The sequence below is a fragment of the Eulemur rufifrons genome, chromosome 1, assembly GCF_041146395.1.
Source record: "Eulemur rufifrons isolate Redbay chromosome 1, OSU_ERuf_1, whole genome shotgun sequence".
NCBI lineage: Eukaryota > Metazoa > Chordata > Mammalia > Primates > Lemuridae > Eulemur > Eulemur rufifrons.
In genome coordinates, this window is record NC_090983.1 from 13,438,453 (window position 1) to 13,457,502 (window position 19,050).

Consider the following 19,050-nt stretch of genomic DNA (forward strand, 5'->3'; position numbering starts at 1 on the left):
TATAGTTCCCTTCTTGCTTTCTCACTCTTTCCTCCATTTTTTACTTTTCTCCTTTCTTTGTATATTAACCATATGTTTCTATAGCTGTAATATGGGGTGTAATTTTTAAAGTAAACCCTGCCATTGTTCTTTTTTGTTGGCTTGTGAAGGAAGAATCTAATGTTTTCTCAAAAGAGTACTCTTGCTCCTTTGACATATTTTGCTCTCCGTAATGGGTTTATAACTCTTTAAAAGAATTAAAATAAAAATCTCATCTTGCTCCTATAGTAGAAGTAAGCTTTGTTTGGGATGTACACATTTCCTATTTTTCTGAAGGATAAAATGTGTCAGATGATAGTTTTCATGCTGGTAAGTATTTTTTCATTGGCTCAGAGTTATATTTTTTTGTCAATCCAGCCGCCAAATCTCAGTGTCTGTGCAGCATGATTTGGTTGACGAGGTTCTGGTTTCCCTGCCCTTTATTCCTTCTAGATACAGTTCATACTGCTGTTCAGTCGACAAGGGAAATTACGTCTGCAGAAGTGGTACACGACTCTGCCCGACAAAGAAAGGAAGAAGATCACCCGGGAAATTGTTCAGATTATTCTCTCTCGTGGTCACAGGACAAGCAGCTTTGTTGACTGGAAGGAGCTAAAACTTGTTTATAAAAGGTGTGAGTAACCTTATGAGAACTGGATTTTTCATTATTGCTTCGGTTTGTTCTAACCCTGAACATTGTAGATTGTAATACCAATGCCATCATTTACTGAAATCTTGGAAGCCTGGGGCCCAACTATTTGTACCAGTAGACTCACTAGAAAAGAACTTTCATTTTATTGAAAGGACTTCTATGTGCCAGGATGGATTCTAGGTACTCAGACCACACATCGATAGTGCATGCATGCGTTCCAGGAATATTTTATGAGTACCTGTTATATTCCTGGCATTGTTCTCATGGCTGGAGATACAGCAGCAGACGAAACACATAACATTCCTGCTCTCCTGGAGTGTACTTATTCATAAGTAAACAAAATATTTTCAGTTAGTACCAAATGCTATGGAAAAAATGCAGGTTAGTGTGATGGAGAGATGGGGACTATGTTCAACTGGCAGCTCTTATTATCCTTATCACTCCTATCTGTAGATGCTAAAATGTGAACATAGAGAGTTTAGTAATCAGTCCCCAAACACAGTAATTGAGTGGTAACTGGTAGAGCCAGGATTCAAATCCAGATCTTTCTGGCGTTTAAGCCTATATATTCTTTTTACCACACCTGCCTGCCATGGCAAGACCATACTAAAAAGGAACCTCAATTTATAGACAAGAGAACTGAGGCCCAAGAGGTAACATAATTTTGCCCACAGAGACCCTCCCCAAGCCAGGACCAGAACACAGCTGACCTGACTCTGCATCTAACCTCATACTGCAACTTCTAGAGGGAAAACACACATTAGAAATGTTCTTGCAGAGGGTGTTTATTAAACCAGATTGGAAAAACAGAAGTAACCTCTGTAGACTGATATTTAATGGAGTAAGTTAACCAGTAAGTTCCTGCAGAGCTCCTTTTGCTGGGTCCCAGCTTAAAGTTTGACAAGTTGAGGGTGGGAGACACACACACAATGGCTGAGAAGTACAGCATGGTGTGACAGTGTAGGGAACTTGGGCCCTGGTGAGTGGTGGTGAGGGGGCTTCGATTTTACAAAGAATGATCTACAAGCTGGAGGGAGGCACGGACAGACACCGATTATCATGGGCCAAAGGATTCTGTCTCCCTGATTATAGCTCTTCAAGGTGGGGTTTTGTTGAGAGCTTTTCACATAATTAAGAGAAGTAATCCAATCACCCTGATATACTCTGATTTATATTTCTGGAGGATGTTGAATATGACAAATGATTTCAACCTTGGATGGGGAGAGTCTCTGAAGGGGAGGAGGTGACTTTGCATATTCATTGGGAAAAATCATCTTCAGATTGTTTAATGCATCATCATATTTTGCTTTTCTTTATTATTTTTCTTTTCAAGGTATGCTAGTTTATATTTTTGCTGTGCAATAGAAAATCAGGACAATGAGCTCTTGACACTAGAGATTGTGCATCGTTATGTGGAGTTGCTGGACAAATACTTTGGAAATGTAAGTGTTACACTGGTCTCTTAGTATCAGTTACAATCTCTGTTTCAGTTTAGTTTGTCTCCCATTGCATCTCTTCTCTCTCTCAAATCTAAAATATGAATTACATTTGTATCAAGGATCACACTAGTCCACCGAGGATGAAAATACAAGGCTTTTCTCCTTGCTTGTAATTCTTAGTGAATGAAAGACCCAAAGCCGTAAAGAGGAGAGTGTGCATTTGTCTTCAGACCACAGATACCCTAGCCACCCTTGTTTCCGTGAACCAAAATTTAATTGTGAGGGATTCCTTGGTATTCTGTCTCTTATTCCTCACTGGCTTTGTCGTCCCTCTTCTATTTTGACTTTTTATGCTTTCTCCAGCTTTTTATTCTAAGCTACAAATATTCTTTAATATTAAGAAAACACACACACACAAAAAAATCTAAATCTTTTTCCCTCCCATTGCTATTTGATAATCTTTTTGCATTTTCTGCCAAGTAATACACGATGGCAGGTGCCCCAATCCTCAGAACCCATTCACTCTGCAGTGGCTTACAGTGTGGGTCCCATCTCCACTGCTCCAAGGAAATCATAGAGTGGCACTGAGCCCTCCCTACGGGTCAACACCAGTGTCATGTCTTAAGTCTTCCCCTGCTTTCATGTCTCAGCGGCACTGGATCCTTGCTCATTGCATTGCTTTCTTTAAATTGGTTCCACTTCATTGCCACAGGACATTGATTTCTGCTGATTTTTGTCCTCTAGTTCTGAAGGCCCTTTCTTGGTTTCATCCACTTCACTCCCTTCCCCTTCCTGCCCCCTCCATGCCTTCCATCTCTTCCTATTTCCCATGTGTGTCTCCTGGAAATCCATTACTAGGTGACTCTTCACATTATTGGTGATGGTCTCCACTGGGCTTCTTGTGGTCAAGAACCAAACTCATTTTCTGAAAACCTGTTCTGTCTTATGGTTGGAATTTACAAAGTTCCACGATCCTTCAATGCAAAAGGAAGGTGTGTCTTTCATCTTTTTCTACCCTTTGTCTCTGTCTATTCAAATTAGGCTAAAATCCATCTCCTCCTTTCCACTGTTGCTAGTATTAGTTTACTTGGGATTTCAATTTTGCTTTTCTCTTGAACTTCACATATGGCCCTTTATGCCTCTGGGCTTTTCTCTACTCCCCATCTTGGCCTGTTAAACACCATCTTCCTTATGAAACACAAATATAGGTGTGGGATTCCTTTGCAGCCACTTTCCGTCATCAGCATTGAATAAAATTCAAACCTCCTAGCTCGACATTTAAGCTTTCAAAACATTGGTCCCAGACCACTCTTCCAACCTCATTGCTTTTCTCTCTTTATATACCTGACAGTGGTCAGTGATCTGGCAACAAGGAACAACCTTGTAGCATCCCTAATTGGCACAGGATTTGCTTGGCCACCAAATTACAAGTCTCTTGAGATCACGACCTGAGACTCATTTTTTTTTCCCCACCACCTGTAACCAGTTGTGGGCCAGATTTTACCAAATGTTTTTAAACATTTAATCCAATTCACAGTCTCAGAAATAAATCATTGGATTTAGAACATGTTTTCTTCTGAGCAATAACCTCTTTCCTATTCCCTTGCTCACTGAAGATTTTTAGTGTTGTTAGAAGAATTTGCTTCCAGAAGAGTTTTCTGCATTCTCTTTAATGGAATGAGCAGTATTTGCAGATTGGTTGAGTTTATCAGATTTGTGGTAACACTTTTTATAAGGCTGAGCACTCAAAAGATTTCTAAAAGAATTTTTCTTCCTTCCTTTTTTTTTTTTTCTCCCGTGTAAATGATGTTACAAAACAAATCCCTGCTTCCTGGATTTCAGGTTGTTGGTCAATATATAGAAATAATAAGACAGCTAGACCAGCTTTTATTTCTCCTTCTCCTGGTATACTAAATTTATTTTCATTTTTTTTTAATTTGAAAATATTAAGGGGGTACAAATGTTTTAAGTTACATGGATCATGTTTGTAATGCTTGAGTCCTGGCTAAAGGTGTGCCTGTCACCCAAATAGTGTTCATAGTAACTTTTAAATTGGCTTATTCCTTTGCCCTCCTCCCCCTTCCCCCTGGTTGATTTCCACTGAGTTTTACTTCCCTCTGTGCACATGTGTGTTTATTGGTTAGTTCCAAATTAATAGTGAGTACATGTGGTGTTTGTTTTCCAATTTCTGAGATACTTCACTTAGGAGAATGGTCTCCAGTCCCATCCAGATTGTTGCAAAAGGTATTAATTAATCTTTTTTTATGGCTGAGTAGTACTCTATGGTATATATTACATGTACCACATTTTATTAATCCATGCATGAATTGATGGGCACTTGGGTTGATTCCAATCTTTGCAATTGGAAGTTGTGTTGTAATAAACATTTGAGTGCAGGTATCTTTTTGATGAAAAGTCTTTTTTTCCTTTGGGTAAATACCCAGTAATGGGATTGCTAAATCAAATGGTAGGTCTACTTTTAGTTCTTTGAGGAATCTCCAAACTGTTTTCCATAGAGGTTGTACTAATTTGCAGTCCCACCAACAGTATAGAAGCGTTCCTTTTCCCTCTGTATCCATGCCAGCATCCATTGTTTTTGGACTTGTTAATAAATGCCATTCTAACTGGAGTAAGGTGATATCTCATTGTGATTTTAATTTGCATTTCCCTGATGATTAGTGACATTAAGCATATTTGCATATTTTTATTTTTTTTATTTTTATTTTATTTTGTCTTTCTTCTTTTGACAAGCTTTTGTTCATGTCTTTTGCCCACTTTTTGAAGGGGTTATTTGTTTTTTCCTTGCTGATTTGCTTGAGTCCTTTGTAAATTCTGGTTATTAGTCCTTTATGGGATATACAGCATGTAAATATTTTCTTCCATTCTGTAGGTTGTCTGATTGCTCTGTTGATTGTTTCCTCAGCTGTGCATAAGGTTTTTAGTTTAATAAAATCCCATTTACTAATTTTCGTTGTTGCCATCATGCCACTGGGGTCTTAGTTATAAATTCTTTGCCTTGGCTGATATCCAGACAAGTTTTTCCTACATTTTCCTCTAGAATTCTTACAATTTCATGCCTTAGATCTAAGTCTTTTATCCATCTTGAATTAATATTTGTGAGTGGTGAGAGGTATGGCTCCTGTTTCATTCTTCTGCATGTGGTTATCCAATTTTTCCAGCACCATTTATTGAATAGGGCTTTTTTCCTCAGTGTACATTGTTGTCTGCTTCATGACAAATCAGTTGGTTTCAGGTAGATGGTTTTATGTTTTGGTTCTCTGTTCTGTTCCATTGGTCTATGTCTCTATTTTTGTACCAATACCATGCTGTTTTGGTTACTATGGCCTTGTAGTATAATTAGTTTGCTTCACATAGTCCCATATCTCTCTCAGTGATTGTTTGGACTTTTTAATACTCTTCTTTGCCTCTCTGAATGACTGCCTCTCTTTTATACTCTTCTCTGCCTCTTTGAAAGACTGGGTTGTCTTGAAAGCCTTGTCCTCAAGCTCTAACATTCTTTCTTCTCCTTAGTTTAGCCTGTTGTTAAAGCTTTCTGCTGTGTTTGAAATTCCCTAAATGACTCTTTCATTTCTTAAGTTCTGTTATATCCTTTCTTATGTTGTCTAACTCTCTAGTGACTTTTTCATTTTTTTCGTTGATTTCCTGAAATACTGTTTGGCTTCTTTTTGTTGGTGGCCCAGGGCCTGTGTAGGGGCCCTGGAGCTGCTGGTCTGCCAAAGTTCTCCCCCCACATCTAGGACCCGATGAGGCAGTCACCCCAGGCTTCCCAAGTGGTGCCTGTGGTATCTGAGGCTCATCCTCTGTACAGCTCCCATGCCATGAAGGAGGCACGGTTGGCCCCCAGTCACTGGACATGGCACAGGGGAGCATCTGTTCCCTCCCTGGCCTGGTGGGGGTGAGGCAAAGGCTACTTCTGGAAGGCTGGGCCATGAGCAGACTTGGCTCCATGTACCAGAGTGTTCAAGATGTTGCTGGTTGCAGAAACCTGGGATTGGCAGGCACTGGATTTCTGCTGCACGTGCTTTCCAGTGGAATGTCTCCGCACAGACTCTGAGCAGCTCCTCCATCATCCCAGAGGTCTTCAGTGGACAGATTAAGCTTCCTGTAACTTTTGTTTCTCACCTAAAGAACAGTGTCTCCTCGGTTTACGTCTATCCTGCTATCTTCATCTCTTCCATCGGTGTGAATTGCATTGGGATCCCCAGCTTAATCTCTGAGATGGTGGATGATACTTGTGGGTGGGGAGCAGCTACGCCCTGTTGGATTGATTTGGTAGATGCTGTAATGAGCTATAAAGTTGTTCTTCCTGTTAGTGGTTGATGCTTGCAGGAAGAGCCAACTGTAGGGATGTTCTTTTGTGCCTGTGGTAAGCTCTAGTCCCTCAGGTGGAGCACTTGAGTGCCCCAGGCTTTAGGAGGGGCTCTGTAGCCCCTCAGGGGTTATTTGTTCTCCACTACAGCAGAGGTGGCTAGAAGAGCGAGGCAGGGTGTGGTTAGGTTGTGCGAGCCTGGAAGGCTTTGCAACCCTTCAGCAGGGCTCAGAGGTTGTTTTCCTGGCCACTAGGGGGAGCCACTGGGAGGAGGGTCAAGGCAGGCTCTCCAGACCAGGAAGGCTGCTCCTGAAGGAGGGGCCACAATTCCCTGACAGCCAGGGCACCTGAGCTTGCTGTGCTTGGTTGCTTATGGCACTGCAGGCTGTGACCTTCCCTGCCGGCGGACCTGCCTAGTCCGACAGCGTGGCTTTCCTGTGGGGGGTGGATGGGTGCTCTCCCAGATTGCCAAGTCTTGGAGCCCGACAGTGTTCTTCCATCGGTTCCATCCATGTGGGCTCTCTCACCTCCTGAGTCCAGCCTCCAAGCCTCCCGCCTGTGTCCTCCAGCAACCTGCTTGAGTCATGGGGTTGGATCCTGACGCAGGTCAGGATCCGGCTTGTGTGTCTGACCTGCTAGCGTGTGTCTCTGAGAAATGCTGGCGGGCGGGGAGTTCCCAGATTGGGCACCCCAGGTCCACTGCAGGTCCTCAAGGGGAGTGGCGTGGGCCCCACGCTCTGGGGGAACCTCAGACTGGAGAACATGCCAGCTGGGGAGAGGTGACCACTCACCAAATTCTTGGCTCAAACTGCTCTTCTGGGGGCAGGGGTGGGGGAGGGGTGGGGAAGGACGGGACTCTGAGCGGGAGAAAGCCACTGTCTGGTCTGTCAGGGGACTGTCCTTAGAGGGGAACCCTGCATGGAATGTCTGAGCTCTGGGATCACGCAAGTTCTCCCCACAACTATGTGGTTGTCACAGTGCTTGGGCTCGTGGGGGTGGTAAAGCTTCCAAGTTACGTGGTAGCCCCCTAATCACGGAAGGAGTGTGGGAAGGAGAAAGGGATTCTCCCTTAGCCCTTCACTGGACTCTGAGCTTCTCTGGGCTTGGTCCTCACCAACATCTTTTTGTCCTGTAGCCTCTTCCTTCTCTGCTTTGCAGTTTTCCTCTGTGAGGTCCCCCACAGGCTCCAGCACTTCTCTCTATGATCTGTCTACACCTGAGCTGCATCCCCTCTCCCCTCTCCTTCATCTGAAACCCTCCTTTCCTCTGGGACAGTCCAGCAAGAGATGTCTCTAGTCAGCCATCTTGCCCCTCCCCCCATTTTCATTTTTTAAAGAGAAATTTGCAAACATATAATAGCATATTTTCAAATATGATGTTATTTAATTTAATACTTTCTATAATTCAAATGAATGCTTACATTTTGCTACTTTTGAAATAAACTGCAGACTTGGCCTTTTGCAAGGGCCTGAAGAAGTTTTCCTACGTCTGGGCTTTCCCATAACCTGCCTTTTCTTCCTCACTTCTGAACTCTGGTTTGACCTGTTGCATTTTCCTAGATTAAACCAAGTGTGATAGTGTGAATTGGGCCTGAATTTTGATCTCAATCTATCTGATCAAATTTCAGATATTTCAGAGCATGTTGCTTTCTTGAGTGAATTTGAGTGACCTTCACCAATGCTAAGCCCAGTTAAAGCATAAGGAGAATCAGAATGAATTCCTAGTTCAACATTAATTTTCCATCCTATTTTTTTATACCTTTGGAAGCTCTATCTCTGTCATGTACCAAAATGTAATTCACTAAAAAATTCTATGAATCTTTCACTAAGTTAAGAGCAGCTAAGAGCAAGCCAAGGCTATATGCCCAGTAGATGTTCAGTTCTTATTAATTAATAGTGATGAGCAAAGCCTTCCAGTCTGATTCTCATTGACATCATCTCAGGAATAGTATATTTCTCTTTGGTTTTCTTTTCTTCTTGTGTTAATACTAAAGCTTTTCTTGGATGCTGCCCTTATATTATCCAAGGGAAAACTTTGTACTGAGCTTCTCTTATAACACTGGAAAATATTATCTTCCAAAGACAGGTGAATCAAAATCTCTGGCTACTAATTTAAGTTATGTATTTTTTTAGCACTTTTCAATTCCAAGGAGATTTACACGGATTAACTAGTTAATCTTTCGATCTTCAGTAAGTAGCATTAACTCCAATTTATAGAGGCTCAGAGGAAATGCCTCAGAGTCTCACAGTAGATAAGGATCTGTTTGAGGATTTAGATACCTGCCATAGTTTCCCATTACAGACAGTAATGTGAATTCTTACTGACGTCCTCAGAGTGTGTGGATGTTGGTGCCCCAGACAGTTTTTGAACTTGACTTAGAGAGTTTCTGTATTGTAAAAGGAGGGGCACTCTGAGTCCTGCAGGTAGATGCTGATGTCAGCTCACTTGCTCACCAGATCAATGATTTGGGGCCCATCATGTATCTCCATTTTACAGATGAGAAAAATGACCCTCAAAAAAGGTTAAAAGAAGTACTTACTTTGTTAACCTCATGGGGCTGCTGTGAGGGGCAAAGAGATAGAGTGGTAGCAATATTTAAAAAATCATTAATTGCTATATAGTTGTACCTTGCATTATAATTATTTTTATTTTTTATGTAGTTTTATAGTATTTATATAGTTTCTTATTATCTGAAACATTTACCATAGGAACTTGAAACTTTTTGTGTTCACTTTAGAACAGAATTGAAACAGGTGTTTCTTAGACTCTGTCCAGAAGGATTTAGTTGGTGAAATGCCAGAAATAATCTCACTACACCATGTATGCTGTAAGAAAAGAACCTCAAGCCAAATTATAGTAAAGCACAAGGCTAGGAAATTGAAGATAAAGTTAAATGATCAGTTTCTGCCTTTTGTAAGCTTTTCTAGAATCTAGACACCTGAGAGCATAAAAGATGCTCATGTGTTTATTAACACGGTGAGGGAGGAGGAAGCATGTGTGTTTGCATGATCAGAGGGAGTGCAGTCACTTGAGCAAAAAGACATTTTTTCAGTGTACTGGGACAAAACCTTAAGGTGGAATTTAGAAGTATTTGAGTACTTAGGCAGTGGCTGAAGAAACATGAATTTGGTATATGATTCTCCTGGATGTTTTCTATTCATATTCTCAGATGGTTCGAGAATAACCATGGAGTAGACTCAAAGAATAACAATAGAATGGCACTTTGGAGTTGCTACATATGAAATAGTTGCTTTTTTGTAACATTCTCTGTAAAACCAATGGAACTGGTACATCCATTTCTCTTATGATCTAGAGATAGCAGCTATATAGCAAGGGGTGTGCGTGTGTGTTTTGTGTGTATCTGACTCTGCATGCTACCTTACCTTATCCTCATCCTTTGAAACTAAGTGCAATAAATTAATATGGCTGCCAGAGGGCCCTACGGGCCCGGGGATGGGTTACTGCTCTCAGAGTAAGGTATAAGAAGTTCCTAGAGAACTAGCATTAGTGTCTGTCAGGTTCACTTTGCAGGATTCTAACTGATGATTTCTCCTAATGAGGCTCCTGTCTGTCTTGGGATTCCTGGTCTACACCTGCCTTGAACTCTGAGGTTCCTCCGTTATTGCTACTATAACTCCTGACTTCTGCCTCCTCTGACCTCTGGTAACTGCTATTTCTCATACCTTCTTTCATGTGCATAGATGTTTGAGCTACTGTCATGTTTTTTGTTTATATATATTGTTTAAAATTTCAAAATAATGCATATTTTTAACATATTCTTCTAGACATACACAATTAAAAAAATAAGTGGGATTGCATTATGCATATACTCTGCAACTTTCTGTTTTTCCCGTCCAAGTCTATCTTGGAGCCCTTTCCATGTCTGTCCATGTAAATCTACCTCATTCTTTCCAACTCCTACATAGCAAATATTTGCAATGTATGTAACAGGCAGGAAAGGAGATAGTCTCCATGATACAGGAAGAATTTTTGAAAATCCCTAAGATAAATATCACAACCAAAAAAACAAAGCCTTCAAGAAGCAATTCATAGACAAGGCATGAAATGGAAAAGGCCAATACACATCTAATAAGATGTACAGCCTCACTAGCAAGCAGGGAGATGCAAATTTAATTAATGTTCATCTGAAAATTAAGAGATAATACCTGTTACTGGTGATGGTATGGATAAATAGGTATTCATTCTCACTGTTAACTAGAATTTGTAAGTTTTATAGACTATTTTGGAGGACCAAACTGTAGTATTTATCAATTTTAAATGTATAAATTCTTTGACCTAACAATTCCACAAGAAATTTATTCCCATGCTATACTCAAATTAGTGTACAATAATATAGATGAACAACAAAAATTATGGCAGCATTATTTATAACAGAAATTGGAAACAACCAAAAGTCCATCCATATTCATAAAGGAATTATTTAAATAAAGTATGATATATGCTGTCAACATAAACTATGTTCTTTGTGGAATCTGCAAGTTTATGGACCTAACTTGTAAATATATGGAGCAATTTGCTAAAATATGGACATTTATTTTATGTAAAGTTACAGTATTCAGTAGAATCAGAGAATTATCAGGGAAGCCATTAATCCCCAGTATAATAGAAACAAGGCCTAAATGGTGGTGGCTCATTTTGTCCTACAGACATTGATTGCGTCCTACTATGTGCCAGATACCAGGGATTTAAAGATGACGCAGACAGGGTCTCTGCCCTGAGCCCACAGTGCAGAGGGAGTGATTAGTGATCAAAATATAAGCATAAACTAGTGCACAGAAGATGTAAGTGAGAACCCAGAGGAAGTGATGTGAAATCTGAACAGGGAAAAGAGGATTTGGGGAATTGCCCCTGACATTTGAATTTGGCCTTCAAAAATGAGTTTGGTTTTGCCAGCAGGAGAATAAAGAAAAAAATAGTTGGGGGAACATTCCAAGAATTGCTGGAATGTGCGAGGGAAAGAGGCATGAAAGAACACTGTGAGTTTGTGGCACGTGTAGCTGACACATGGATGAGCACTGGCATGGGAAACCAGAGAGCAGGGCCCTGGTAAAGATTCGTACATGCTGTGCTGAAGACTTACACTTTGTCCTGAACGGAAGACCTTACACAGGAGAGGCACAAGACCAGCATTTTAGTGAAGGGTTAGTGGTCCATGGCCTTGAACAGGCACAGCCACCATCTAGAAGGTCATTGCAGTGGTCCAAGTGAGAGGTGTTGTATGCCTGAACAGTGGCAGTGAAGACAGAGAAGAGAGGCAGGGTTTAGGATTCATTTAAACAACAGAATCAATAGGAATTGGTGACCAAATGGAGAAAGATAAGACTAAGGGAGGGAGGTGAATGAGGGAGAGGGGAAAATAAGTTGAACTCTAGAATAAATTAGATTTAAGCAATTAGAAGTTGCAACTACTAGGCAAAATAGGGACTAAAGGAAAAAGGGTAAGCTTGATAATGGTTTGGGACATTGTGCCATGGATTGAGGAATAGGCAGACAGAGATGTCTAGTTAGCAGGTGAAAGTATTGGACTAGCACCCCAGAGGGAGATCAGAACTAAATATCTAGGATTGTTGAGCCATCTGCATGCTGGACATAGCTCTGGAGAGTCAGTGAGATTATCTGGGAGAATATGGGTTTTGCAAAAAGAAGAGGCTCCCTTGAGGAACACGAATATTCAAGGAAAAGATGGATCAGATCACTAGAATGTAAGCACCATGGGCAGAGAAGTTTGCCTGTTCTGCTGATGGGGACATGTTGTAAGCATGCTGTAAATATTTCTTAAACAAATGCAAGAAAGAAGGGAGATGAATCATCCAGGGGGTCTGAGGAGGAATTGTCAGAGATGGAGGGGGAGAACAGGCATTAAATGGCATTGCCAAAGTCTAGGGAGCAAGGGAGAGAATTTTCAACAAACAGATTGGTGAAGAGTCTCAGATGCTGCAGAGAGGTGAATGTGGAGGAGAACTGAAGACTGCCAAAGAGCAGAGCTTTAGGAGGGCAGCTTCATCCAGTTGGGTGGGCGGGTTCTGGTGTGGAAGGCAAAAGGGAAGTGTCAGCAAGTGGAGGAATCAGTAGGAAGGAAGACAGCAAGGATAGTGCCTGAACAGCTGTCTGGTCGAGGCATTGGATATTAGCCTTATTTGGATTATGGTTGTGGTCTTGCCACTTGCTACAGTTAAATACCCAAGTCTCTGAGACTGCTTTGGTCTGCGACAGTGGTTCTTGATGGGAAGTTCCCTGGACCAGCAGCCGCATCCCCGGGGAACCTGTTAGAAGAGCAAACTCTTGGGTCTTACCCAGACCTACTGAATGAGAAACGCTGGGGTTGAGGCCCCCACAGTGTGTGTTTTAATGAGCTTTTGGAATGAATCTGATGTGCTCCGAAGTTTGAGAACCTCTGGCCTGTGACATAATTTTGAGAAAAATTAGCACAATTGAGCTAATCTGCCTTTGAAGAGTGAGCTGCTGAGAGAATCCTAAAGCTCGGAGCCAAGATTCACAGACCAGAGAGGAGAAAGGAAGCTCTGCCCTCCTGCCTGGAAAGCAGCTGGGGCCCCCGTTCACGTGTGCAGAGCGGCCTCGTTCCTCTCCTGAGTCTCAAATTTCTTGTTGCAACATAATACATTATTATCTAAGGACATGATTTGCTTTAATAGAATGTGGTTTTACTTTTTATTAAAGGCCTGGAATTCCCTGGTTCTATTTTCCTGTCCTTAAAATGCCATCTGATATTTTTATCTTTGGTATGCCACGTGGGTGCAAACATTGAAAAAACTTGAAAACTGGCATATGTTTCCCCTGACATAACTGCAAGTTTATCAAAACATTTGTTTTTGTCCTACCAGGTCTGTGAACTGGATATTATCTTTAATTTTGAAAAGGCTTATTTCATCCTTGACGAGTTCATAATAGGTGGAGAAATTCAGGAAACATCCAAGAAAACTGCTGTCAAAGCCATTGAAGACTCTGATATGTTACAAGAGGTCAGTACAGTTTCCCATGCCAAGATGATGATGATGATGATAATGGTAGTGTTAATAATTATATTAGCCAACACTTACTGAGCACTCACTGTGTCCCGGGTACAGTTTCTAAGCCATTTGCATGTACTAGCTTATTTAATTCTCATAGCAACTCTAAGAGGTAGGTAGTCTTGTTACCCCCATTTTACAGGTGAATAAATTAAGACGTGAAGACATTACATGACCTGCTCAATTTTACACAGCTTGCAAGTGTGGAATAAGGATCTGAATCCAGGCAATTCAGCTCCGGAGTCTTGGCTTTTCATGTCTGCCTGGGCTTTTTAGTGTGAGGATACCTCACTGTCAAAAAGGTTATCAAATGCTCTGTGCTATTCTTTTCAAGAATAATTTTATGAGCTATATAAAAAGACTTTCATTAAAATATCTGTGCTGCCCTGGGAAAGGAGAATAGCAGTACATAGTTATTTCATTTGCCAGGGATATTAGAGCTTTATTATTGAAGACGGCATTTATCATTTTAATTAAAATTTCTTACACCTCCTGGGAAGGCTGTGTGTGTGCTCCTGTTTGCATAAATAAATTGGGAACACTGAGGCTTGCTTGCCAAGGTATAAATGAGCCCTGAAGCATCCATTTGGTCCTGCTGATTCTCTGTGATTTTTATATAAAATATAGTGGGACTTTTCTTTCAAAAGCAGCCCAGATTTGCACCCTACCTAATAAGGGAACGTGCTTACATTAACCCCTTCAGTTCTCCCAAGGACGCTGAGAAAGAGTGGTTCCCCCCACTGACCTTTGCCCTCCCAAACGAAGTGATCTGACCAGCCCCAGCCCAAGCGGGTGCCTGAGGGCCTGAGTTCCACCCCAGCTCTGCCACCCCTAGGTACTTCTTTCCACAGCATCAGTGGGTCTTTCCATCTTCTTATTTTCATAACAGTAGGTCAAGTGGATCCAGAGCATTGTAAAGTACTTTTGAAACATTGGTGTTAAAGCCATTCTTCCTGCTATTTGGAAATAAGAGGCTGATTAAGTCAATAAAACAATGTGGCCGATGCAGTGGCTCACGCCTGTAATCCTAGCACTCTGGGAGGCTGAGGCAGGACAATCACTTGAGTTTGAGACCAGCGCGAACAAGAGCAAGACTCCGGCTCTACAGGAAAAAAAAAAAAAAAAAAAATTAACCAGGCATGGTGGCATGCACCTGTAGTCCCAGCTACTAGGGAGGCTGAGGCAGTAGGATTGCTTGGGCTCAGGAGTGTGAGGTTGCTGTGAACTATGATGATACCACCGCACTCTAGCCTAGGCAACAGAGTGAGACTTTGTCTCAAGGGAAAAAAAAAAGTTAAAACATTGGTAGGCATGATGTCCCAGCAACTGTTTTGGCACATCTTTGAGCGGGTTACTTGCTCCTGCCCACTGAGGGACTCTGTCCTCAGATGAATGTGCATGGAGAAAGAGGTCTATTCCAGTGGGTCCCTGTGAGTTCCTCCATGTGCCTATTAGGAAGCCAATGCATTCATCACTAGAGGTGTTTTCATCTCAAAACATACATTGAAACTCTCCAATGTTTACCTGGCTCTCCCCAAATGCCACAGGAAGGAAATTTTACAAGGTACTTGAGAAATCAGTGGCTTGGAAATTCTACAGAACAGCGTTTCTTAAAATATGCTGCGAGTGGGGGTGGGCATGGGGGGTGAGGGTGGAGGCTATTTATAATTCTATCCTTGGGGTCCTTACTGTGGAATCTCCTCAGAGGAGAAACAGACTCTTAACAGGGTCTTTGGCACTTCAGTAATTAAAGCTCCCTGAATTGGGGCCAAGACACACCTGGATTAATTTGAAATCCCCTCTGTAGGAAATAGAGTTTTAAAGAGCGCGCCATGAATCTGGTGTTTCAGGTTCCATTTCAATCTGGGGGACAGGTATTTCAAGTGTGAGCTCTTTCACAGTTAAACACTAATTGGTAGTTCATGTTCCTGGTGACTGAGTGGAAGGTCTTGTTGGGTGGGTCTCAGGGGACCCTGCATTTAGCCCGTGTCCCCAAAGTGAGCAGGCAATGTCATGGATGCCCTCTAAATTGCTCTCATTGAATTAATAGCATCTGCCAAATAGAGGATGTGTTGTTATTAGTGTTTTCCTGGGCTCTGGTGCTCACTTAGTGAAATCAATGAATCTTTTGGGGAACTCCTTGAAAGATTGACTTTGTATATCTAGTCTATATCAGAAAAAGTTAGAATGGATAGGAGCATATAATATAATTTTGTAAAGGAAAAGAAATTACTATTTTCTTTTCTTCCTGTCCTTTGGAACTAAGCACGTATTTGTAGTTACTAAAGGTCAAGGGAGGCCTTTGTGACATTGTTTTAACTGTTAGAACAACTGTAAACCTTGAGGTAGCCCCTGGGGATTTTTCCTAACCACAAGTTAATAAGAGTTTCTTAGAATTAAAAAACAAACAAACAAACAAAAAAAACTGTGCCTACCTACTATTTAGTAAGAAGATATATAGTATCAAATCTCCAAATACACACAGCTTATTCTGAGTGGAGTGGAGCTAGTCACTGACATAGGGGAAAAAAGGAGCAGTTTAATTCTTTGGGGAGTGGGGTGACTTACTTGGGAGTAACAGCAATGTGACGATGGCACAGTTATTAGAAGGAAAATAAAGAAGATAGTGGTCATTAACTGCAGAGGTTGCAATTCCTGAGATGGCCAGGGGGGACCAGCAAACAGGAAAGGTCAGGTGGTGGGTACTTCATGGGCTCCAGCAATAGCATACCTCGTATCCTGCAGTGAATACCTGCAAAATGGTAGGTGCACTGCAATACTGCACCCTTAGAAGCATAAACCATGTTAACACCTAAGCCAAACCATAATGCGGGAGCAAGTCATAACAGGTACTGCTCCTTATGTACAAGAAACACTGCAGAGCTAGGTGGATCCAAAGAGGTCCCAAGATGTAGACTCCAGCTCTCCTCTTGTGAAGGTGAGGGCAGTTAAGATTGTACCAGCTTTAAAAATCTGTTCCAAACCCTTAAAGTAGCAAGCTCAATAAAATATCAACATTTACATTATCGGTTCACGTAACTTGAGTAACAGGACTGCTCAGCTCAGACAGGGCAGCCAGTGTGGCACTTAGCAGACTGAGTCATCTGGTGGTGTGAGCTGTGCCAATAACTAGAGGCCAGTGAACCACAAGGCTGTCCAGGTGTCAACTCTAGGGCTGTTGACTGGCTTAGGCCCCTTCCAAGGCTGCAGGAAGGGCCTAACAGTGCCCTCATCTGGTCATGGGTTTTTGTTAAACTTGCAAAAGTAAGATATTTTAACTGCAAAGGATATGTAGCCATACAATGAGTATAAGGTATGATAGAGGGGTGTACAGCAATTAATTAATGAAAATAACGTGACTGTTTTGTATTTTGTGATATTTGTCATCTTTTTAAAATTCAAAATCTGCCATCATTTTTTTTTTCTCATTCTAAATAAACTTTATACCTGATTTTTTTTTTTTTTTTTTTTTTTTGAGACAGAGTCTCACTCTGTTGCCCAGGCTAGAGTGAGTGCCGTGGCGTCAGCCTAGCTCACAGCAACCTCAAACTCCTGAGCTCAAGCGATCCTCCTGTCTCAGCCTCCTGAGTAGCTGGGACTACAGGCATGCGCCACCATGCCCGGCTAATTTTTTCTATATATATTTTTAGCTGTCCATATAATTTCTTTCTATTTTTAGTAGAGATGGGGTCTCGCTCTTGCTCAGGCTGGTCTCGAACTCCTGAGCTCAAACGATCCGCCCACCTCGGCCTCCCAGAGTGCTAGGATTACAGGCGTGAGCCACCGCGCCCGGCCTCTGATTTTGTATTTGTAACTTTGTGCTTTTTTTTAAACCATATAGACTCCACAAAACCAGCATGGGTCAGTCTGATACCTCTGCTAGGTTAAGAGACATGGGCAGTGTCTGTAGGAGGAGATACAGGGCAGGGGAAATGGGGCTCTTTGGGCCAGTGCCCATTTAGGAGGTAAGAGCTTTATAAGAAAATGTGGATGACTGAGCTCAAGTATTTTCAGCAGAGGAGTTCTGGAATTCTAAACAGAGCTGGTGAAAACAAGTTAGAAGACCTTATTTCTAACCCTTGTATCCCTTGATCAATCTTGTGTGGCCAGTGGCCTTGGTCTCTTTGGTGCATGCCATTCACTGTATTTCCTGGTAGGTTCAAATGCATCACTTACCCTGGGGTTTAAGCTTTAAGAACAAGTCCAGTCTTGATTGCTAAAGAAGCTGATGGTGACTCAAACAAAAGAGGCAGGGCAGGGTGTTACCTAAGGATGACTTTCTTACCCCCTTGAGCTCTCTTATTGATTCAACCCCCGGGCCATGGTTTTATATAAATACATACGTTTATAGTAGGAGAAAGTCCATCCATCTTGTATGCTATAGGGTTTGCAACATCACCGTGACTTTGAACTCTGCTTGTAATTGTGAGTCTGCTCAAAGATTTTTCAAAAAAGTGCTAGAAAAAAATTACGGCCTCACATGTGGCATGATAGCAAACTTGGTAACTGATAAACAGTACGAAGAAACATAATTTGTATACTTTGGAGGAAAGCCTTTTCAAAACACATGGCAGAAATTCTTAAGAATTATGGTCAGTTTATCTTTTATGTCTTGTCAATAACTATATTAAAGGTGTTCTGTACAATACATGTAATAATGCATATGTCATACAAATACAATTCAGACTTCTGATACATGTGCCCGGATGTGGCTTTCATGATGGTTTTAGCAGACACATTTATCTTAAGTCAACAGTGATATCTTGGCAACTATCGCTTTTGCATTTCTCTTATCAGACATCCGTTCTATGATCAAGCTTAACTTTTTCTCAGTCAAAAGTTATTTAATTCTAGCCATATGGATGTGTATACAAATTATACTGGGATTTTGAACCACCTTTCCTGATTCGAATGCAAAGATTTATGTCCATGTATACTTTTGAAAACTTCTTTTCAACAATGGCAAATAAATAAGTTAGAGAATGAAAAAGATTTCACAGTCTGAGGTTTAAAGGGAAAATTGTTCTAATTTATTGTTCTCTTTCAGACAATGGAAGAATACATGAACAAGCCTACCTTTTAACTGTACATCTACTTGAAGACTCCGAGTGCTATACATTGTAAACCTGTAAATAACCAATGCTTTGCATCCAGTTTTTTGATAGAGCCTCTGGCACCATGCCAAAAATAACTTAAAGGGATTCTTTGTTAAATAACAGAAATTAAAGTTGTTTGACATATTTATAATTACTGTGTCTGTATTGTACCGTATATGTGTACTTATTGTGGCTCTGGGTGTTTAAAATAACTGCTTCATAACTCAATAGACAATATTTGTTTGCAATGTTTTAACTCCATGTAATATTTTTAAGCTAATTTGGATAAAATAGTTGCTATATATTTTTGTTACGTTTGATCCTCTGCTGACAGGTTGAAAACTATATTTTAATAATCCTTGATGTTGAATGCAAAGGAAATACCATATCATTAATACTTTTTCTAAAAGTTTAGTTTTTTAAATTGTATAATAATGTAAAATTATGATAATAGTTCAGAGTTTAT

General features: G+C 41.1%; 1 protein-coding gene across 1 annotated transcript in view; it reads left to right on the top strand.

Annotated features, from left to right (window-relative positions):
• Positions 1–18,650, top strand: part of AP1S3 (adaptor related protein complex 1 subunit sigma 3) — a 29,242-nt gene extending 10,592 nt beyond the window's left edge. The window contains exons 3-6 of the mRNA XM_069474100.1: positions 472–650; positions 2,004–2,112; positions 13,303–13,440; positions 18,536–18,650. Of these exons, the coding sequence (XP_069330201.1) occupies positions 472–650; positions 2,004–2,112; positions 13,303–13,440; positions 18,536–18,571 (462 nt within the window). The 3' untranslated portion in view covers positions 18,572–18,650. The remainder of the gene's footprint in view (positions 1–471; positions 651–2,003; positions 2,113–13,302; positions 13,441–18,535) is intronic.
• The last annotated feature ends 400 nt before the right edge of the window (positions 18,651–19,050 follow it).